At 46.0% G+C, this 23,929-nt stretch overlaps 1 protein-coding gene across 1 annotated transcript in view; it reads right to left on the bottom strand.

The window, feature by feature from the left end:
* The window catches only part of LOC118380698 (neogenin-like), a 322,783-nt gene that overhangs the window by 122,812 nt on the left and 176,042 nt on the right, over positions 1–23,929 (bottom strand). The window contains 2 exon segments of the mRNA XM_052515815.1: positions 3,403–3,539; positions 20,987–21,137. Of these exon segments, the coding sequence (XP_052371775.1) occupies positions 3,403–3,539; positions 20,987–21,137 (288 nt within the window).

Genomic DNA, 23,929 nt, shown 5'->3' with positions numbered 1-23,929 from the left:
GGCAACAAGCAATTAAATGTATCCGCTGGGGGACCACTTAGTAGAGTGCATTGAAATAGAACTGTAATGTTTAAACGGTCTAACTGAGCCAGAGGTACAGTAGAGGAGATGTCTTGGAGCTATGTAGCGTTTTCCGTTGCATAAAGGTGCAACTTGAAGAATTCCTGATCAATTTGGTCCAATTATTTTCTTGACATTCAATCTACTTGAAATGGGGAAGCCTCTGTGGCTCTACCTTCTTAGTCACCCAGATAAGAGCTATTCTAGCTTTTTAGAAGCTCGCCATTGGTTAGCAGAGACAATCATCCAATCACGATTCTAACTGGCCAAACTGAATAACACGCGTCACACACTGGCGAGTGAATAACACTCGTCACACACTGGCGAGTGCTGAGTTCACGCCAGAGCCCTAGTGGGGCCTCGCTGTCACACACAGAACAAACAGACTGGAACATGGAGAGAGGCTTTCTGTCTAACAGACCATCTCACATGACAACACACACACAGGCACAGTATGAGCATCTACACGGGCAGACACTCATGGTCCCCTCCATCCACACTCTCGTTCACGATCCCAAAAAGATAGGCAAATCCCCAAATCCCATAAAGCAGTGAAAAGGGATGTTTCCTTCCCCATTACGTGTCTGTGCCCAAAATATCTCATGGAACGTTTCTTTTACTTCCTGAAAATGGCAGGTTGATGACGTTGGGGCGACCGACTGGGAGAGATCAGGAAGGCAATATGTCACAGTTCAAACACCCAGAGATTCTTATCAGACTCCCACTGCCTCAGCTCTAGAGGGCCATTTACAGCCACTATTCTGGACTGTGGGTGGACAAAACATCAAGTCTCATCTTCTAGTTTCCCATCTCAATTCCACATTAGAGGAAACATTTCACACCCCACTGAGCTGGCTCCTAGCTCAAATATAAATATAGAAATAAATATTCCCTCTGTACAGGCAGGCTATTCAACTTTCACTGGACCCAGGCTTGTCCTGCCTATGAAGAGCACATGGAAAGAAAACAGCAGGCACACATTTCCACCACCCAGAATCTCACACACACATGTTACCTAACATATATAAATGCATTAAGGAACTCACAGACACACATGTTACCTAACATATATAAATGCATTAAGGAACTCACAGACACACACACATTTCAGTCCTGGAGAAAGGACCATTTAAAACCAAGAACCCTCAACCCAGGCCTCCGCAGTGCAACAATGGCACAGGACCTGTAATTAAAACCTGCTGTGTCCTCTGGCCTCATTTACTGTCTTGCCAGCTCCAATAAAGGAGGAGACATTGCAGCGCAGCCACACAGCCTGGTCCCTCTACCCTGGCAGAGAGGGCCCCTGGAGCCATTACACACACTCTCGTGTGACTATGTGTGTGTGTGTGTGTGTGTGTGTGTGTGTGTGTGTGTGTGTGTGTGTGTGTGTGTGTGTGTGTGTGTGTGTGTGTGTGTGACTATGTGTGTGTGTGTGTGTGTGTGTGTGTGACTGGTGTGTGTGTGTGTGTGTGTGTGACCAGCTGTGTGTGTGTGACTATGTGTGTGTGTGTGACTATGTGTGTGTGTGTGACTATGTGTGTGTGTGTGTGTGTGAGTATGTGTGTGTGTGTGTGTGACTATGTGTGTGTGTGTGACTATGTGTGTGTGTGTGTGTGTGTGTGACTATGTGTGTGTGTGTGTGACTATGTGTGTGTGTGTGTGTGTGACTATGTGTGTGTGTGTGTGTGTGACTATGTGTGTGTGTGTGTGTGTGTGTGTGTGTGTGTGTGTGTGTGTGTGTGTGTGTGTGTGTGTGTGTGTGTGTGTGTGTGTGTGTGTGTGTGTGACCTGTGCGCATGTTGCGTGTGACCGCGTACCTCTCCTCATTGGTCCGTGGGAATGAAGTGAAGCCTAGTGAGACAGTATCTGCCATGTCAAACTAAAGCCATGGGACTGTTGTTTCAGGAGAACTAGCCATCTTTAAAAATGAGTGACAAGCAACTCCACAGGCTCAGAATAGATTTTGAGTAAACAGCAAAGCAACAACACTTAAACTTTTTTCAAAGTTCTAGGTTCACAACTTGGAAATCAAACAAAACTATGGGTTGGGGTGGAGAATACATCCTGTCTTGTTTTGATTCAGAGTGTGTGTGTGTGTGTGTGTGTGTGTGTGTGTGTGTGTGTGTGTGTGTGTGTGTGTGTGTGTGTGTGTGTGTGTGTGTGTGTGTGTGTGTGTGTGTGTGTGTGTGTGTGTGTGTGTGTGTGTGTGTGTGTGTGTGTGTCCTCACAATCCCCTTAAGCAAAGCAGCCAACCGCAGTCCTCAAACTGTTCAATTCAATAGACAAGCAACAGCTGCCTGTAAGGCCCCTCAATCATTCTGCAGCGAAAACCACCACACTAATCATGACAAAGTCCTCCATTGGGTCACATCACATCATTTGGTTTATTTCTCGGAAACAAATCTGTACAGAAACTTGCCACAAAGCCTACATCACATTCATTTGGGTGAAAAGGCTTTAGGTCTTTCAAAAGAGACTTTTTATTGTAGAAATGTCCATCAATTGTGCCCTATACATTTGTATCCATGTCCTTCAAAACAAAATAAAAGCCCTTTTCCTGAGGCAGCCAATTGAGCATTTATTTTGTCCAATTGTCAGGAGAACCAATTAATGTCACACTTTACCGGAGCTTCTGCACAACATGTCAACACAATTGAGCCATTTTATCAGGAGCTCTCATCCAGAGTGCCTTCCAGTAGTGAGTTACCTACTGGTCCCCCGTGGGAATCCAACCCACAACCCTGGCCAGCAACATGCTCTACCTACTGAGCCACACAGGATGTTGTGGAGGAAGATAAGAAATGAATAAGTGTGTATCCATTATATTTCTGTAACACTTTGGGAAAGATAAATTTGAGATGAACACTTCCTAGTCACATCAACACAGAGAGAGAACAGGAGAAGAACATAAACAGGGGGTTGATTTCACTCTGACTCACAGTCCACAGGCCAACTACCTCTGTAGGCTACTTACTATCTACATTGTACTGCAACAGGCTATTCTGATGGGTGGTTTTGATACAATGCTACATGGAATGCTACACGTAATGCATGTAATGCTTTGGTGTCTATCTACAGTATATTGATGATACCATATCAAGAGCTACAATAGTATGTGTCCTGGGGAAAGTTTAACTCTGGGTGTTCGGGTGCTACATTATAGAGAGATCGTAGGTGGCTATTAACATTTGACACTCAAAAGACTCATTTGGATCTAAACCATTTGCTAACTGATAACGGTATGTGACGGATCGTTTAAGTGTGTGAAACACTATCAGAGAAGACTTTTTCCAGGCTAGTACTCCATGAAAAGTAATGTGTTTGACTTCATCAGTGCAGTACCTTGTACAGTGAGCTCTGCCTTGGCCTCGATAGTGTTGTTAGTGATGTCTGCCATACAGCTGTAGACGCCTGCATCCTCCTCAGTCAGGTTGTAGATCAACAGACTGCCTCCTCCCACCAACTCCAACTTCCCCTCACTGCCAGACAAAACAACAGAGAGGTGGGAAAATTACAATTCACTTGTAGATTTCAGCAAGTAAATCGGCAGAGATTCGACACTTCCTCAGAGTGTTAGTGAGGAACGGCTGAGTGAGGAACGGCTGAGCAGCATGATTATCGTTCACGAGCTGGCGTCCTCGTTTCACGTGTGATTCACAAGTTGCCACAGTATATAACAGCTCTGTATGAGAGTCCTTTACATAGCACCATAATACAGAGCCGACACAAAGCAGACACACCCTTTGATTTATTACACATCTGATTGTTTTACAGCCTGAATTTAACATGGATTAAATACTCATCTACACCCAATACCCCATAATGGCTAAGTGAAAACATGTTTAGACATTTTTGCACATTTATTGAAAATGAAATACAGAAATATCTAGTTTACATAAATATTCACACCCCAGAATCAATACTTTGTTGGATCACCTTCGGCAGCGATGAAAGCTGTGAGTATTTTTGGGTAAGTCTCTAAAAGCTTTCCACACCTGGATTGGGCAACCTTTGCCCTTTGTTCATTTCAGAAAGATGTCAAGCTCTGTCAAGTAGACTGTTGATCTTTGCTAGGCAGCCATTTTCATTTCTTGCCATAGATTTTAAAGCCGATTGAAGTAAAAACTGTAACTAGACCACTCATGAACATTCAATGTTGTCTTGGTAAGCAACTTGTATAAATTTTAAAAAGCAGACAAATTCACCTTTCAGCAGGACGAGAACCTAAAACACATCTACCAATTGGTGCCCTTCTTTGCGAGGCGTTGAAAAATGTCCCTAGACTTTGTGGTTGAATATTTGCTTGAAGTTCACTACTCAATTGAGGGACCTAACAGATAGTTGTATGTGTGGGGTACAGAGAAGGGAGAGTCATTCAAACATCATGTTAACCACTATTATTCAACACTGAATGAGTCCATGCAATATGTTATCGGATTTGTTCAGCACAGTTTTATTCCTGAACGGTTTTAGGTTTGTGCCATAAAGTGGTTGAATACTTTTTGACTGGAGACATTTCAGCTTTGGAAAAAAATATAAAACAAACAAAATTCCACATTCACATTATGGAGAATTGTGTGTGAATACGTTCTGAAGGCACTGTAGATGCATGATTACTTGAGTTCTTGTGTTCAGCTAAAATGTGTGATTCAAGAGCATGAACGGTGACCCTCCCACTATAATACTGTCGATGACCCAGCACCAAGACATTCACACTAAGATGGTAACAGAGATGAGGTTCTCATTGGCTCTCCGACAACTGAATGGTATGAAGAACTCAATACTAAGTGGAAGCATCAATGAATTCCCTCAGGCCTGGGAGATTTGGTTACATGTGGATCCAAAATCACCCCTTTTCCCAACCTAAAGCAGCATCTCATCTTCTAACAAAACCAGTGACCTCCATCTTAAAGAGCTTGTCCTTTGAACTGCTCAATATTCCAGGAGAGTAGCAGGCCTCCGACAACAGTGTTGATTTAACTTGTGATGTAGAGGAAGAAATCAATAGGTTATGAAGGAGAGCACTGGTGAGAGTGTGTGTGTGTGTGTGTGTGTGTGTGTGTGTGTGTGTGTGTGTGTGTGTGTGTGTGTGTGTGTGTGTGTGTGTGTGTGTGTGTGTGTGTGTGTGTGTGTGTGTGTGTGTGTGTGTGTGTGTACAGTAGGGAGAGAGCGGTACAGTAGGGAGAGAGTGATAGTAGAGAAAATAGCCCTTGGCTGTACCAGGAAACAGAGGGGAGTGAGAGATCTCAGAAATGCACACTGCAGAACCCACTGTCTGCCGGCCATCGATTTGATTTAAACTCCTGACTAGGTGGGATTTCCACCGCAGCGTGCACCCTTCCTGCTCTCTTTTTCACTCCCTCTCCCTCCCCACCACTTTGCCCTGCCTGTAATGGCTGCCTACAGCACCCTGTGCCACCTGATTGGCTGCCTACAGCACCCTGTGCCACCTGATTGGCTGCCTACAGCACCCTGTGCCACCTGATTGGCTGCCTACAGCACCCTGGGCCATCTACTGTGTAACAGAGCTGTTTGTTGGACTGGGCCTCTACCTGCTGTCTGGATGACATCACACTGCTGACTGGGGGAAAGATGTGGCTTGTTCAGAGCACAATTCCAATGATCTTCACATCGCCTGGATTGACAATGGATAGACTGTTAGGGTGTGGCCAAAGGCATGATTGAACCCATTCATATATGTTGATAAGATTAGTGGAACTGCCCCAGCAGAAAGTTTTGAATGAACACTTGTGAAATAACAACACACACTGCAGTAAGTGAATATTATGTTGGTCCCAGTGTGACAACAGCCTGTTGTTCAGAGTGTGAGTGCTATTCGCTGAGACGTTCCCAGAGGTGAATGGCTGGTTGGTTGGCTGGTGGTGCAGTCGACTGCAGCCTATAGGACGGGAGTCCACACAGCAGTCCAGACCCAACCACAGATTGTATAAGAGGGGAACAGTAGCTGCAGTCAGGACCTCCGACCTCTTCATGGAAAAACAGACAGAACATCATAACAGTAACTCATAAAGGAGTATTTTGTCTTCTCCCCAGGTCCTGAGACCACTTTATGAAACAGGCCACAAACACCTTGCTCTAGCTGGCTTCTCTCCCTTCTTCTCAGGGCCTCCAAAATGTTGTTCATGTTCTTTTAGTAGGTGTAGGAGTTGGGGCCATTCAAAAGACACAGTGTGGAATTGAACAGATCAATAGGATTTCTGTAGTCCTTTTAGAAGAGTCGCTGGGCTCCATTGAAGGCCTTCGCTCCACCAGGGCGTCTACTCTCATTGACAGTGGCATTGTGACACAGTGAGGTGCAGGTATTGAAGACGTCAATACCTTTTCACTACATCCAGAAGGCTACGTAGGAAAGTCGCATAGTTACAGTCTCTCCACTCTTTACAAGAATGAGATCTTAAAATCAGTTTAAGACGTCACCACTCTCACCTTTCAGTCAATGAGGAAAGATTGTAAGTCAATTGAAAGGATTGAATCAGTAACACGGGAAGCAATATGGCCCAGCTCCACGGTCGCGGCTAATTCCTCCCTATGCTGTATTCAAACCTGAGCCGGAGCTGTTGTGACCGTGAGATATGCCACATCCCCGTGGTAACAGGGACTCTTCAGTGGAAGAGGCAGGAGCCTGGGCATAATTAAAAACGCATTACACAGTCCTCACCTACAAAGGGCTTTTTAATTAGCTCCAAATTTACACTGTCACTTAGCATCCGTTCGCTGCCACGAGGACGCCAGACACGCTATCGGAGAACGGTATTGAGTGCGAGGTGAGATGTCGCAGGTACCGGTTGATATGACGCTAATTGGGCTTGCGCTTTGTATGAAAGCTAGAGATATGGTGCTATTGTCATTTTCACCTGGCAGAGAGAGCCGAGTCACTGGCGTGCTTGGAAGTGTTGATGTACTGATGAAGCATGTCTGGCTGCAAGGATGGATAGCTGGGTCGTCAGGTGGCTACATAACATATGGATGTACAGCTGGGTCGTCAGGTGGCTACATAACATATGGATGTACAGCTGGGTCGTCAGGTGGCTACATAACATATGGATGTACAGCTGGGTCGTCAGGTGGCTACATAACATATGGATGTACAGCTGGGTCGTCAGGTGGCTACATAACATATGGATGTATAGCTGGGTCGTCAGGTGGCTACATAACATATGGATGTACAGCTGGGTCGTCAGGTGGCTACATAACATGGATGTACAGCTGGGTCGTCAGGTAGCTACATAACATGGATGTACAGCTGGGTCGTCAGGTAGCTACATAACATGGATGTACAGCTGGGATGTACAGCTGTAACTACATAACATGGATGTACAGCTGGGTCTGGCTACATAACGTGTACAGCTGTGGCTACATAACATATGGATGTATAGCTGGGTCGTCAGGTGGCTAGGTGTACTGGGTCATAACATGGATGTACAGCTGGGTCGTCAGGTGGCTACATAACATATGGATGTACAGCTGGGTCAGGTAACATAACATGGATGTACAGCTGGGTCGTCAGGTGGCTACATAACATGGATGTACAGCTGGGTCGTCAGGTAGCTACATAACATATGGATGTATAGCTGGGTGTACAGTCAGGTAGCTACATAACATGGGATGTACAGCTGGGTCGTCAGGTAACTACATAACACGCTGGATGTACAGCTGGGTACAGCTGGGTCGTCAGGTGGCTAATACATAACATATGGATGTACAGCTGGGTAACATATGGATGTACAGCTGGGTCGTCAGGTGGCTACATAACATGTATGGATGTACAGCTGGCTGGGTCGTCAGGTGGCTACATAACAGGATGGCTACTATAACGTGGATGTACAGCAGGGTCATCAGGTGGCTACATAACATGGATGTACAGCTGGGTCGTCATATACATAACAGCTGGGTCGTCAGGTGGCTACATAACGTGGATGTACAGCTGGTGGCTACATAACATGGATGTACAGCTGGGTCAGGTGGCTACATAACATATGGATGTGGGTCGTCAGGTGGCTACATAACGTGGATGTACAGCTGGGTCGTCAGGTGGCTACATAACATATGGATGTACAGCTGGGTCGTCAGGTGGCTACATAACATATGGATGTACAGCTGGGTCGTCAGGTGGTGAGGATTTGAGTAGACTGAGGAGAGGAGCGTAGGTTTCTCCCACACTGTAGCGGAAAATTCCTTTTTTTTTTACCCCCCAATTTCATGGAATCCAATTGGTAGTTACAGTCTTGTCTCAACGCTGCAACTCCCATACGGACTCGGGAGAGGCGAAGGTCGAGAGCCATACTGCTTCTTGACACAATGCCCACTTAACCCGGAAGCCAGCCACGCCAATGTGTCAGAGGAAAAACCGCACACCTAGCGACCGTGTCAGCGTGCACTGCGCCCGGCCCGCCACAGGAGCCGCTAGTGCCCAATGGGACAAGGACATCCCTGCCGGACAAACCCTCCCCTAACCCGGACGACACTGGGCCAATAGGGCGCCACCCCATGGCTCTCCATGGGAGAGGAACCTAGGACTATAGCCCAGGTTCCTATATCTGTTCTCTGTCCAGGCTCCCAGCGAGCCCAGGTTCCTATATCTGTTCTCTGTCCAGGCTCCCAGCGAGCCCAGGTTCCAATATCTGTCCAAGCTCCCAGCGAGCCCAGGTTCCTATATCTGTTCTCTGTCCAGGCTCCCAGCGAGCCCAGGTTCCTATATCTGTTCTCTGTCCAGGCTCCCAGCGAGCCCAGGTTCCTATATCTGTTCTCTGTCCAGGCTCCCAGTGAGCCCAGGTTCCTATATCTGTTCTCTGTCCAGGCTCCCAGCGAGCCCAGGTTCCTATATCTGTCCAGGCTCCCAGCAAGCCCAGGTTCCAATATCTGTCCAGGCTCCCAGCGAGCCCAGGTTCCTATATCTGTCCAGGCTCCCAGCGAGCCCAGGTTCCAATATCTGTCCAGGCTCCCAGCGAGCCCAGGTTCCTATATCTGTTCTCTGTCCAGGCTCCCAGCAAGCCCAGGTTCCTATATATGTTCTCTGTCCAGGCTCCCAGCGAGCCCAGGTTCCTATATCTGTTCTCTGTCCAGGCTCCCAGCGAGCCCAGGTTCCAATATCTGTCCAGGCTCCCAGCGAGCCCAGGTTCCTATATCTGTCCAGGCTCCCAGCGAGCCCAGGTTCCAATATCTGTCCAGGCTCCCAGCGAGCCCAGGTTCCTATATCTGTTCTCTGTCCAGGCTCCCAGTGAGCCCAGGTTCCTATATCTGTTCTCTGTCCAGGCTCCCAGCGAGCCCAGGTTCCTATATCTGTTCTCTGTCCAGGCTCCCAGTGAGCCCAGGTTCCTATATCTGTTCTCTGTCCAGGCTCCCAGTGAGCCCAGGTTCCTATATCTGTTCTCTGTCCAGGCTCCCAGCGAGCCCAGGTTCCTATATCTGTTCTCTGTCCAGGCTCCCAGCGAGCCCAGGTTCCTATATCTGTCCAAGCTCCCAGCGAGCCCAGGTTCCTATATCTGTTCTCTGTCCAGGCTCCCAGTGAGCCCAGGTTCCTATATCTGTTCTCTGCCCAGGCTCCCAGCGAGCCCAGGTTCCTATATCTGTTCTCTGTCCAGGCTCCCAGTGAGCCCAGGTTCCTATATCTGTTCTCTGTCCAGGCTCGCAGTGAGCCCAGGTTCCTATATCTGTTCTCTGTCCAGGCTCCCAGCGAGCCCAGGTTCCAATATCTGTCCAGGCTCCCAGTGAGCCCAGGTTCCAATATCTGTCCAGGCTCCCAGCGAGCCCAGGTTCCAATATCTGTCCAGGCTCCCAGCGAGCCCAGGTTCAATATGAGAACAACAATTTGAATATGAGTTGTGACTCCAGCGCTGTGCCTCTGCATCTGAAGCTGGCAGAGGTCACACACACGTGCTGAGCTCATCTCTCTCATTTTTGATAGAGCTGTCGGTCTCTAGAAACGGAAGTGGAATATCCGGTGCTGCAATGGGCATTGGTTGTCCGGCCCGGGTCACACTGTCTAAACAGCACCAGAGGGGAATCGTCACACTCATAACAAAACATTCATTATTAAATGGGCAGGACTGAGTCGTTCACACTCAACCTTTTTTTTAATGACTCACCCTCTCGCTTTCATTTTTTTTTTGTGACCAACTTTTTCTTTAGTTTGTCATTTTTCCAGAAGGGTTTAAAAGGTACAGGTTTTACATTCTAAATCCTGTTCATTCAGATATAGTCACACATTCAGTTGGAATATTTGCGTGACATATTTCAAAAACTAGCAGAGAAATGCAACAAAGACAAACAGCTTCAACAGTTTAGTAATGTTCTGTATGCAAGGAAAACAAACAAGACCCTCCCCAACCCATTCCACCCAACCTCAGTCCCCAATCCCTCGCCCGCATCCTCCCTCCCCACCAGAAAACCATGTTTCCCATCCCCTCCCACCCTGCATAGCCCCCCCCAGATGAAAGCATGCCTAGCACCCCCTCCCATCCATCCCCTGAGTCTCACCTTACATTTCCCCAGAGGCAGTGGGGATGACAACACATTATATTGATGGTGTGTGAATTTAACCATATTGCTATCCTGTCTGAGTAATCTAAATGTAAGAAGTACTTTTGGGTGTCAGGGAAAATATATGGGAGTAAAAAGCACATATTTTCTTTAGGAATGTAGTGAAGTAAAAGTATAAGTTGTCAAAAATATAAATAGTAAAGTAAAGTACAGATACCCCAAAAAACGACTTAAGTAATAGTTCTCTCTCTCCCGTCCGCCCGCTCGCCTGCCTGCTTGGCTGCGCTGCACGGTGAATGCAAACTATTGTGCAGCAGACCCAGGTGTAAGCACTCAGGGAGAAAGCAGGCTGAACCTCCCTCTTTGGCTGGGGCACAATCGGCACTGTGGTGCATTTGGAAAGAGCTTTTGGGGGTGGAGGGGTGAAGAAAACATTCCGTTTCATTTGAGAGCCCCTATCGGGGTAGTAGATGGGCGCTTTCTTTATGCAAACAGATAACATCTGTTGATCTGTGGGGAAACTGCGAGGACAAGCCAGCTTTAGACGGCTCTGAGCTAACAGCGGTATAAGAACAGACGTAAAATAAAAATCAATGTGAAAAGACCCAGCCTTGGCATGGCCTCTTGAATGAGTCATCCATGAAGTGTTTGTTTTCCTTCGTCTCGTAATGGAAACCCACAAGGCCCTAAGATGGAACTACTCCTGCATACCTTATTTTCATTTGCTTTTCACCAGAGCACCGAGACGACGGTGTACCGGTCTTTGGATTAGCGTATCACCAAGCTCGCAACCTACGTAAAATACACACATCAGAGGTTATGAATGTTCTTCTGGCAAGGTTAGGGTATGGAGGAAGGCCCTGTATATGTCATTGGTAACTGAGTGCAGGGTAAGGACAGTGGATGCCATGGGGGAGAGAGCCATGTCTGGGATGTGTAGACTAAACAGATAAATGTAATGTAAATGAGAACTCTTTACAGTCTAAGTCATTTAGCAGACGCTCTTATCCAGAGCGACTTACAAATTGGTGCATTCACCTTATGACATCCAGTGGAACAGCCACTTTACAATAGTGCATCTAAATCTTTTAAAGGGGGGGTGAGAAGGATTACTTTATCCTATCCTAGGTATTCCTTAAAGAGGTGGGGTTTCAGGTGTCTCCGGAAGGTGGTGATTGACTCCGCTGTCCTGGCGTCGTGAGGGAGTTTGTTCCACCATTGGGGGGCCAGAGCAGCGAACAGTTTTGACTGGGCTCCTCAGCTCCAGTGGCAGAGAACAGCATGTCTGTCTGTTGTCCCAACTAACATGGCAGTGATGTCACTCCAAGTCTTCACAGATCATTCTAGCAGCAGTGAGAAACAGCCAATCCGATAACAGATACAGCCACGGAACTCTGGTAAGAATCAAGCATAGGTATGTGGTACTGGCCAACTGTAATAGAAACACAAGTGACTGTAAACTTTAAATCAGGGACCAAGTTCATTCAAAGAGTTTGTAAAATGCAAAAAATTGTTGCTAAACCATCAATGACCTCCAATGTGTTTCATTCTGACAGTATTAATAGGACGTACAATAACATGAGCATTTATGAGTCTCTTCTCTGAGCCAAAGCTCTCGAGGTGAGGGAGCCATTTTGTTGTGTTCCGATGACACATGATTTGTGCCTGCCCACCAACACCGCAGCAGAGCGTTACGCCACGACGGCGTTTCCACGCACGCTCCAAACCCGTTTAATAAGAGGGTTATAAATCTGCCGTGCAGAAACGGCGAGCTAGCAAAAGGCGGGGACTCGCCGTTAATCTTGTTAATACTGACGCTGCACAAAAGAATGAGCGAAAATCACAGCCCATTAACATTGATAGGTGGCGTCTGACGGGCCTTCTCCCAGACGCAGAGGAAAACTGCTGCCTAACATCTATATATTTCTACGTTGTGTCAATTTTCAGGGCCTCTTAAAAAAATCATTTTTAAAGAGCGCCGGCAGGGAGAGTGCAGCGATTAACCTAAAATTGGATCGAGAACGGAGGTCTTGCAAACTAGAAATCAATCAGAGGTTGGGGAGGGCGGAGTGAGCAATAGTGCTGTAATCAGTGTACAATGAGGCTGGGCCAACTTCTAACTAGCACAAAGCAGTAGGCAACCCAGCCGCCGCCCATAACAAGCAGATGGAAATGATCATGTCTGTCTGAGCAGCTACAGTCCATCACCACCAAGCCTATTCACGCCTCTATTGGGGATTACTACAAGATCAGGTTATCAGGTGAACTTACTCAGGGCTGTGTTGCCTACAGTGTGCCACTAACCTTGAGGAAAGGCGAGGAGGTCATTTCCTCTACTCTGATAGAGCAGAAACAACGCTGAGAAAATGAAAATGTCAAGGACGCGGCGACAGCGATGGGGAAAGCATGGAGGATACAGACGACCGTATGTAATAAAAAGGTACAGTGTGAGCTGGGAGAGTTCAGGGGCACAGAAGCCCCGAGGTCCTATTGCCGCCCCCGCCGGTAACGCCACACTCCAGCACAGGAAGTAGGACTTCCCAAAGCCACAGAGGGTAGAAAGTCATCCCATTACAGTCCCACTGAAAAACACATTTCCCCCACTGAACACCATTCATACATAAGTAAATATCATAAACCAAATCATATTGAAATGAGGGAGGCAAGACAAGAAGAGACCCGCTCTGAGAGGCTTGAGGCATAATTTACATGCAATGTCAACTCCGTCGCTTGCCAGTCATGCATTATTCATCCATTTTATTGACTGCCGGGGATTCTATTAGGTGATAGCAGGATATTTGCCAGAACAAAAGCTGACGGTCTCTTTCATGGTCGTTGGCCTTGTGTGTACAGAGCTGATTGACGGGCAACTCAAAGAGTCGCTACAAGACTGGCTGTTTTGTAGGAGATTCAAGACGGGGTGAGGAGATCGATTTATATTCAACACGCGACTTGCAACATACCATCCTGCTAGTGCTTAAACCGGATTAATGGCAAATCTTATGTCTTTGGCTATAGGTATTTTTTACAAAGCTTCAGTGTGTCTGGGTCAGAGAATTAGGAACGAGGCTTCTTCACTTGTAAAGGAAAGGGGGAGACCTAGTCAGTTGTACAACTGAATGAATTCAACTGAAATGTGTCTTCTGCATTTAAGCCAACCCCTCTGATCAGAGGTGTGGGGGGCTGTTTTAATCCACATCATCGGTGCCCGGGATCAGTGTTTTTATTTGACCTTTATTTAACTAGGCATTTAAGCCAACCCCTCTGATCAGAGGTGTGGGGGGCTGTTTTAATCCACATCATCGGTGCCCGGGGATCAGTGTTTTTATTTGTCCTTTATTTAACTAGGCATTTAAGCCAACCCCTCTGATCAGAGGTGTGGGGGGCTGTTTTAATCCACATCATCGGTGCCCGGGGATCAGTGTTTTTATTTGTCCTTTATTTAACTAGGCATTTAAGCCAACCCCTCTGATCAGAGGTGTGGGGGGCTGTTTTAATCCACATCATCGGTGCCCGGGGATCAGTGTTTTTATTTGTCCTTTATTTAACTAGGCATTTAAGCCAACCCCTCTGATCAGAGGAGTGGGGGGCTGTTTTAATCCACATCATCGGTGCCCGGGGATCAGTGTTTTTATTTGTCCTTTTATTTAACTAGGCATTTAAGCCAGTTGATCAGAGGTGTGGGGGGCTGTTTTAATCCACATCATCGGTGCCCGGGGATCAGTGTTTTTATTTGACCTTTATTTAACTAGGCATTTAAGCCAACCCCTCTGATCAGAGGTGTGGGGGGCTGTTTTAATCCACATCATCGGTGCCCGGGGATCAGTGTTTTTATTTGACCTTTATTTAACTAGGCAAGTCAGTTAATTAAGAACAAAATCTTATTTACAATGACGGCCTACCGGGGAACAGTGTTTATTTATTTGTTTGTATTTAACTAGGGAAGTCAGTTAATTAAGAACAAAATCTTATTTACAATGACGGCCTACCGGGGAACAGTGTTTATTTATTTGTTTGTATTTAACTAGGCAAGTCAGTTAATTAAGAACAAAATCTTATTAAAAATTACAGCCTACCAGGGAAGAGTAGGTTAACTGCCTTGTTCAGGGACAGAACAACAGAATTATACCTTGTCAGCTTTTGGTTACTGGCCCAACGCTCCTTCCTACCCACTAGGCTATCTCCTGCCCATAGCGTCTTTTAAAAGGGTCACCTGTCATGACTTCATCCCACTGCCCGACACTAGCAGATCCACACCACCAGGGGGCTACATAGGGACACAGCCTTGCTGCATGCTACTGATTTGACCTCAGAGCTAGAATGTACAGGCAGAAGTATCAGAAGTAAAAGGCTGAGCATCATCATTTTTTTGCCTTTATACATTATCAGGGTAGAGACACCATGTTGTATGTTATGACCAGCTCTTGCAACAGCTACATGTTGCAAAACGTCTAACAGAGTAAATACAGAGCTGACTGCAGCAGTAATTATTATTATTGCTCATTTGTGGACCCACAGTGGTCTGGGTCTGTGGACCCACAGTGGTCTGGGTCTGCGGACCCACAGTGGTCTGGGTCTGCGGACCCACAGTGGTCTGGGTCTGCGGACCCACAGTGGTCTGGGTCTGCGGACCCACAGTGGTCTGGGTCTGCGGACCCACAGTGGTCTGGGTCTGCGGACCCACAGTGGTCTGGGTCTGCGGACCCAGTGGTCTGGGTCTGTGGACCCACATGTGCACACTCCCCCCCCGCTAAAATTACGATCAAAACATTTTGGCTACCCCCTCTTGCCAGCGGAGATAAAAACATATATATATATTGTTTAAGAGTAGTTTTTTGCAATTGTACACATTTTGCCATAAGGTGGAGAGAAAAGTTAAGATTCATTTTTTATTTTTTTGCATTTTCCAATTAAAACAAAAATTAAAAGATATTAGACAATATAACAAATGACAATAACCTTACAAGACAACAGACATAAAAATAAAAATACATATTTTTTTTAAATACACACAAATATACAATAAAATAAAGTCAAAATAAAAACTGAGACGTTAGATCATAGCGAGCTTTGGCTCCTGCCATAAACTACATATTATACATTAAGTGTGAAACATTATGCAAGGATTACATAGAGATGCAATCAATATGATGTGAGATTCTCCATATAGTCAATAAAAGGTTGCCAAATTCTGTAAAATGTCTAACTTATTCCTCAAGCAGTAAGTGATTTTCTCCAAAGGGATACAACTATTAACTTCTGATAGACACATTGCAACTGGCAGGGAGGAATCAGATATCCATTTCAAGGCAATACATTTCTTGGCAATCGCTAGCAATATTTCTGTTCGGCAAAGCCAAACTATAAAGCTAAGATTGGAATTAGAGAAGTTACCCAGTAGACAGACCTCCGGGTCTAAAGGGAATGCAACCCCATGAATTGAGGATCCTGTATCTCAACCCCCCTGCCAGAAACCGTGTAGTTTTGAACACTGCCAAGTGGAATGAAGGAATGTTCCTTCATCTGAGCCACATCTAAAACATAGGGAGGAGATATCAGGGTTGAACTTGTGCAATCTAGACGGGTGATATTGAGCTGATGGAGGAAATTAAACTGGATAACTGTTTAGAAATGTAATATGATATCCGAGTGAGACTGACTAACAAAATCAATGGGGGAGCCACAGCCGTTAATTTGACCATGATTACTAAGTTTAGATAGGTCAATTATTCTAGCAGCCAGCTATCAAAAAAATGTCAGCTGACATGAGCTAAAGGAGTGGCTATCAGTGACCGACATAAGAGAAAAACTGCTCATTCACAACCACAGCCACTGTTGAGTAGAATGAATCTCCAGACCTCTAAGAAACAGACTGGCCAGAGGAGACCCTGTAGAGGAGTCCCTGTAGAGGAGTCCCTGTAGAGGAGACCCTGTAGAGGCGGCCCTGTAGAGGAGTCCCTGTAGAGGAGTCCCTGTAGAGGAGTCCCTGTAGAGGAGTCCCTGTAGAGGAGTCCCTGTAGAGGAGTCCCTGTAGAGGAGTCCCTGTAGAGGAGACCCTGTAGAGGAGACCCTGTAGAGGAGACCCTGTAGAGGAGACCCTGTAGAGAGACCCTGTAGAGGAGTCCCTGTAGAGGAGTCCCTGTAGAGGAGACCCTGTAGAGGAGTCCCTGTAGAGGAGTCCCTGTAGAGGAGTCCCTGTAGAAATGACCCTGTAGAGGAGTCCCTGTAGAGGAGACCCTGTAGAGGAGACCCTGTAGAAAGTCCCTGTAGAGGAGTCCCTGTAGAGGAGTCCCTGTAGAGGAGTCCCTGTAGAGGAGTCCCTGTAGAGGAGTCCCTGTAGAGGAGTCCCTGTAGAGGAGACCCTGTAGAAATGACCCTGTAGAGGAGACCCTGTAGAGGAGTCCCTGTAGAAATGACCCTGTAGAGGAGACCCTGTAGAGGAGACCCTGTAGAAACGACCCTGTAGAGGAGTCCCTGTAGAAACGACCCTGTAGAGGAGTCCCTGTAGAGGAGTCCCTGTAGAGGAGTCCCTGTAGAGGAGTCCCTGTAGAGGAGAACCTGTAGAGGAGAACCTGTAGAAACGACCCTGTAGAGGAGACCCTGTAGAGGAGTCCCTGTAGAGGAGTCCCTGTAGAGGAGTCCCTGTAGAGGAGAACCTGTAGAAACGACCCTGTAGAGAAACTGTAAGATGCTGTAGAGATGCTACCGCAGCTGAGTGTGGCAGACGTCAACCACCTTTGAGTGTCAGCGCCAGAACTTGAACATAAATCAACATCGTCCTCTTACCGAGTCATCGCCATCTCCACACATCTCCATAAACTTCCTGTCGTGGGAGATACGGGATTCAGTCTACTTCAACAGCTCTGATAGCAATATGGTTCCATACAGTCGACCAATTATGAGGCTCAGTACGGATTCCCTCCTCTTTTCCTCCCTCCGTTCCAATTATTACAAAGTGACAGGGCTTCTCTTCCTCTGAAGTCTTCCTGGGAGGGAAGGGACGCGCTGAAGGAGAAACAAGATCAGATCTCCACTCTGCCAGAGGTTGTTTAATTGTCAATCCTGTGTTACAATGTTAGAATGGCCTAACTTAATGTATTCAGCACACGGCTGTGCGTGTTCCTGGGTAAAGTGGCCTGGGGAAGAAAGGAGGACCTCCCATTTGTACAGCACAAGCTCTAATTAACAATGTAAGCACCCCCTCAACCCCCCATCCCAGAGTACCACAAGGATATTTGGAATGTGCGCAATGAAGAACATCTATTGTAATGAATATTTAACTCAACTCTCCTTTTATCAGTCTGCCACACTCAGCTGTAGTTTTCAAAAATGACACACTGCATCCAAGACCAATATACCAAGATAGTGAGAGAGTCAACTCTACCGGGACTGAGACAGAGGCTGATATGAAAGTGTCTGACACTACGTTGAAGATGTTCTCTCCTTAGAAGGAGACAATGTCCTTGTCAAGCTGAACTTCAGAAGAGGCGTGATAAAATGTGCGAGACAACGTTCTTAACCAAAATAATGAGCTCTCATCTCTCGTCTCGGTTTCCCCTTCACATACTTATTACCGGAAGGGACAAACTGAAAACACGGCTGTGTGGTAACCAGGTAAACCTCACACAAACCAAGGCGAGAACTTTGGAATTGGCCAGAACTCGACCCTGTGTGTGTGTGTCAGTGTGTAGAGTCCTGTGAGTGTCTATAGAGACAAAAATGAAAATGAATACAAGGGTTAACTCAGCCACGTAGCCACTCTGTTAGCTATTCTGTCCACACAACTCTCCCAAGGGGTTTGGCTTGATCCACAGGTCTCCCAAGGGGTTTGGCTTGATCCACAGGTCTCCCAAGGGGTTTGGCTTGATCCACAGCTCTCCCAAGGGGTTTGGCTTGACCACAGCTCTCCCAAGGGGTTTGGCTTGATCCACAGGTCTCCCAAGGGGGTTGGCTTGATCCACAGGTCTCCCAAGGGGGTTGGCTTGATCCACAGGTCTCCCAAGGGGTTTGGCTTGATCCACAGGTCTCCCAAGGGGTTTGGCTTGATCCACAGGTCTCCCAAGGGGTTTGGCTTGATCCACAGCTCTCCCAAGGGGTTTGGCTTGATCCACAGGTCTCCCAAGGGGTTTGGCTTGATCCACAACTCTCCCAAGGGGTTTGGCTTGATCCACAGATCTCCCAAGGGGTTTGGCTTGACACAACTCTCCCAAGGGGTTTGGCTTGATCCACAGGTCTCCCAAGGGGTTTGGCTTGACACAACTCTCCCAAGGGGTTTGGCTTGATCCACAGGTCTCCCAAGGGGTTTGGCTTGATCCACAGGTCTCCCAAGGGGTTTGGCTTGATCCACAGGTCTCCCAAGGGGTTTGGCTTGATCCACAGGTCTCCCAAGGGGTTTGGCTTGATCCACAGGTCTCCCAAGGGGTTTGGCTTGATCCACAGGTCTCCCAAGGGGTTTGGCTTGATCCACAGGTCTCCCAAGGGGTTTGGCTTGATCCACAGGTCTCCCAAGGGGTTTGGCTTGATCCACAGCTCTCCCAGGGGTTTGGTTTGATCCACAGGTCTCCCAAGGGGTTTGGCTTGATCCACAGGTCTCCCAAGGGGTTTGGCTTGATCCACAGGTCTCCCAAGGGGTTTGGCTTGATCCACAGGTCTCCCAAGGGGTTTGGCTTGATCCACAGGTCTCCCAAGGGGTTTGGCTTGATCCACAGGTCCCCCAAGGGGTTTTGCTTGATCCACAGGTCTCCCAAGGGGTTTGGCTTGATCCACAGCTCTCCCAGGGGTTTGGTTTGATACACAGGTCTCCCAAGGGGTTTGGCTTGATCCACAGCTCTCCCAGGGGTTTGGTTTGATACACAGCTCTCCCAAGGGGTTTGGTTTGATACACAGCTCTCCCAAGGGGTTTGGTTTGATCCACAGCTCTCCCAAGGGGTTTGGTTTGATCCACAGCTCTCCCAGGGGTTTGGTTTGATCCACAGCTCTCCCAGGGGTTTGGTTTGATACACAGCTCTCCCAAGGGGTTGAGTTTGATCCACAGCTCTCCCAAGGGGTTTAGTTTGATACACAGATATCCCAAGGGGTTTGGCTTGACACAGCTATACTAGGGGTTTGGTTTGATACACAGCTATCCTAGGGTCTTGGCTTGATCCACAGCTCTCCCAGGGGAGGGCTAAGAGTGTGACACTCTCCCGGGGTTTAAATTTCTGAACTCCCTGACACGGCTGGCAGCCCAACCTTGTTGTCTCCCTGCTTAAGTGGCAGTATTGTTGGCCCCGTCGGTGGCACGCTCAGAAACTCAGGCCCCGTGGCGTTAACACCTCGGGGTACAGGCGCCAGCTCTTTAAGTGTTTGCACTTTGGGCACAAGGCACAAAGGAAGCTGGTACTGCTATAGGAGTGTGACTAGGAACGTCTGAGGGCTAGAGGAACATAGTCACACTACCTTACGGACATGTTAAATGACTGATTCAATCATCAAATTGATTCAAACACTACAAATGAACACAACTTGATGATTTCTGTGCTAATATGGATGGATATAAACAAAGTAACTTATGGCAATGAGATGAAAAAAGTATTTCCAGTTAGACAGCCATTTGAGGTCATTTACAGCCATTTGAGGTCATTTACAGCCATTTGAGGTCATTTACAGCCATTTGAGGTCATTTATAGCCATTTGAGGTCATTTATAGCCATTTGAGGTCATTTACAGCCATTTGAGGTCATTTACAGCCATTTGAGGTCATTTATAGCCATTTGATTTCTAGCCATTTGGATGGATATTTACAATTTGAGTCATTTACAGCCATTTGAGGTCATTTATAGCCATTTGAGGTCATTTACAGCCATTTGAGGTCATTTACAGCCATTTGAGGTCATTTACAGCCATTTGAGGTCATTTATAGCCATTTGAGGTCATTTACAGCCATTTGAGGTCATTTATAGCCATTTGAGGTCATTTATAGCCATTTGAGGTCATTTACAGCCATTTGAGGTCATTTATAGCCATTTGAGGTCATTTACAGCCATTTGAGGTCATTTATAGCCATTTGAGGTCATTTATAGCCATTTGAGGTCATTTACAGCCATTTGAGGTCATTTACAGCCATTTGAGGTCATTTACAGCCATTTGAGGTCATTTACAGCCATTTGAGGTCATTTATAGCCATTTGAGGTCATTTATAGCCATTTGAGGTCATTTATAGCCATTTGAGGTCATTTACAGCCATTTGAGGTCATTTATAGCCATTTGAGGTCATTTATAGCCATTTGAGGTCATTTACAGCCATTTGAGGTCATTTACAGCCATTGGAGGTCATTTACAGTCATTTGAGACATTTGATTTATACTGTTGAGTTGGAAGAAATAGGTTCACAAGGAATACACCTTTAAAATCCTCTCTAAGAATAAGGCTTTCGGGTCCAACTCACCTCTCCTCAACAAGCTTGTCTCCCACCATCCATCGGACGTAGGGCGTTGGATAACCCGTCACCACACACGGCAGCAGCAAACTGGCCCCCACCACTTTGGTCACAGGAAGTGGCTCTACCAGGAACTCCAGTTCTCTCTCCTCTCCGGTTTCTGTCCAAACAAAGAACAGGGTTGACCTCTGGCTAACGTGTGTCCTCATTTCTCAGTTCAAAAGACTCCCATCCTGAGATCTGAATCAGTAAAATGAACAACACCTCTGGTGACCACTCAGGAGGTCACCCAACTGGCTGAACTGCTTTGCCCAAAGTTAACCCCTTGAGATGGCGAAAAGACAGTGACTCTGAAGGTATGATTAACCTCTTAATTAATAACCTCTTAATTATTTTAAGAATTGGGGGGGGGTTCCTTCTGATAAGCCCACTGGGGGCTCTCTCTCTCTCGCCGTGTGTGCATCTCTCTCTCAATTCAAGGGGCTTTATTGGCATGGGAAACACATTAACATTGCCAAAGCAAGTGGAGTAGATAAATGTACAAAAGTGGAATAAACAATGAAATGAAAAAAATTAACAGTAAACATTACACTCACAGAAGTTCCCAAAGAATAAAGACATTACAAATGTCATATTATGCATATACACAGTGTTGTAACGATGTACAAATGGTTAAAGTAGAAAACGAAAAATAAATAAGCATAAATATGGGTTGTATTTACAACGGTGTTTGTTATTCACTGGTTGACCTTTTGGGCTCCCGAGTGGTGCAAGACTTTTATATCCCAATGCAACACTGCAGTACCTGGTTCGAATCCATCACATCCGGCCGTGATTGGGAGTCCCATAGGGTGGAGCACAATTGGCCCAGCGTCGTCCGGGTTTTGCCGGGGTAGGCAGTCATTGTAAATAAGAATTTGTTTTGAACTGACTTGCCTAATTAAATAAAGGTTAAAAAAATGTTTTAATCCAATTTGGTGCTGTGATGCACACTGTGGTATTTCACCCAGTAGATATGGGAGTTTATCAAAATCTGGTTTGTTTTCAAATTCTTTGTGAATCTGTAATCTGAGGGAAATATGTGTCTCTAATATGGTCATACATTGGGCAGGAGGTTAGGAAGTGCAGCTCAGTTTCTTCTCGAGTGCCAGGTCTGTCTACGGCGGCCTCTCTCAATAGCAAGGCTTTGCTCACTGAGTCTGTACATAATCAAAGCTTTCCTTAACTTCTTCAATATAGGGGGCGCTCTTTTAATTTTTGGATAAAAGAAAGTTCCCGTTTTAAACAAGATATTTTGTCACGAAAAGATGCTCGACGATGCATATAATTGACAGCTTTGGAAAGAAAACACTCTGACGTTTCCAAAACTGCAAAGATATTATCTGTGAGTGCCACAGAACTGATGATACAGGCAAAACCAAGATGACATTTCAAACAGGAAATGCCCCAGATTTTGGAGGCGCTGTGTTCCAATGTCTCCTTATATGGCTGTGAATGCGCAAGGAATGAGCCTACACTTTCTGTCGTTTCCCCAAGGTGTCTGCAGCATTGTGACGTATTTGTAGGCATATCATTGGAAGATTGACCATAAGAGACGACATTTACCAGGTGCTCGCTTGGTGTCCTCCATTGCAATTATTGCGTAATCTCCAGCTGCGTGCATTTTTCCATTTGGTTCAGAGGAGAAACCAAACTGCCACGAATGATTTATCATCGAATAGATATGTGAAAAACACCTTGAGGATTGATTCTAAACAACGTTTGCCATGTTTCTGTCAATATTATGGAGCTAGTTTGGAAAAAAGTTTGGCTTTGTAATGACTGAATTTTCTGTTTTTTTTCTTAGCCAAACGTGATGAACAAAACGGAGCGATTTCTCCTACACAAATAATATTTTTGGAAAAACTGAACATTTGCTATCTAACAGAGTCTCCTCATTGAAAACATCCGAAGTTCTTCAAAGGTATATTATTTTATTTGAATGCTTTTCTTGTTTTTGTGAAAATGTTGCCTGCTGAATGCTAGGCTTAATGCTATGCTAGCTATCAATACTCTTACACAAATGCTTGTGTAGCTATGGTTGAAAAGCATATTGTGAAAATCTGAGATGACAGTGTTAACAAAAGGCTAAGCATAGTACTGTAGACACCATGCTCTACCAGATACAACGATAGCACTGCAGACACCATGCTCTACCAGATACAACCATAGTACTGTAGACACCATGCTCTACCAGATACAACCATAGTACTGTAGACACCATGCTCTACCAGATACAACCATTCTGCCACCGTGACTCCTGTTTACCAAATACAACCATGTTTTTGTTCATTCTTTTCTACCAATGATTTCCTCATGATTTGGTTGGGTTTAATTGTGTACTGTAGACTGTCCTGGGGCTCTGTGGGGTGTGTTTGACACAGAGCCCCAGGACCAGCTTGCTTTAGACACTCATTCTCCAGATTCATCCTGTAGTGACTTTGTTAGACAATGTTTGGGAATCAGATACCTTTAGGTACTTGTAGACAACATGCACTTTTCAGATTTTGAAATAGTACTGTAGACAATTCTGCTCTGCATGATTATTTGGTGTTCTACGTAGTACACCATGATATACTACAACTTCATAGGCTGGGACAAATGTGTCTACTGGATACAACCATAGTACTGTAGACACCATGCAAGTCTACCAGATACAACTGGCAGTAGTACTGACACCATGGGTCTGCCAGATACAACCATAGTAGTCTACAGACACCATGCTCTACCAGATACAGATTATTTGTACTGCCCGACACCATGTCTATAATCGGGGTACTAATACAGACTAGTAAAGGCCCACTGCACTACTTTTGTGATTTTTTTTATTGAATTTTTTAAATAAATGTATTTGACACCATGTTTACCAGATTCAAACTGTCTGATAACAGTTAATATGATACAACCATTACT

This window comes from Oncorhynchus keta, unplaced genomic scaffold (assembly GCF_023373465.1).
Source record: "Oncorhynchus keta strain PuntledgeMale-10-30-2019 unplaced genomic scaffold, Oket_V2 Un_scaffold_3208_pilon_pilon, whole genome shotgun sequence".
Taxonomy (NCBI): domain Eukaryota; kingdom Metazoa; phylum Chordata; class Actinopteri; order Salmoniformes; family Salmonidae; genus Oncorhynchus; species Oncorhynchus keta.
The sequence above is the reverse complement of the archived record's forward strand: the minus strand, read 5'-3'. Positions and strand labels throughout refer to the sequence as shown.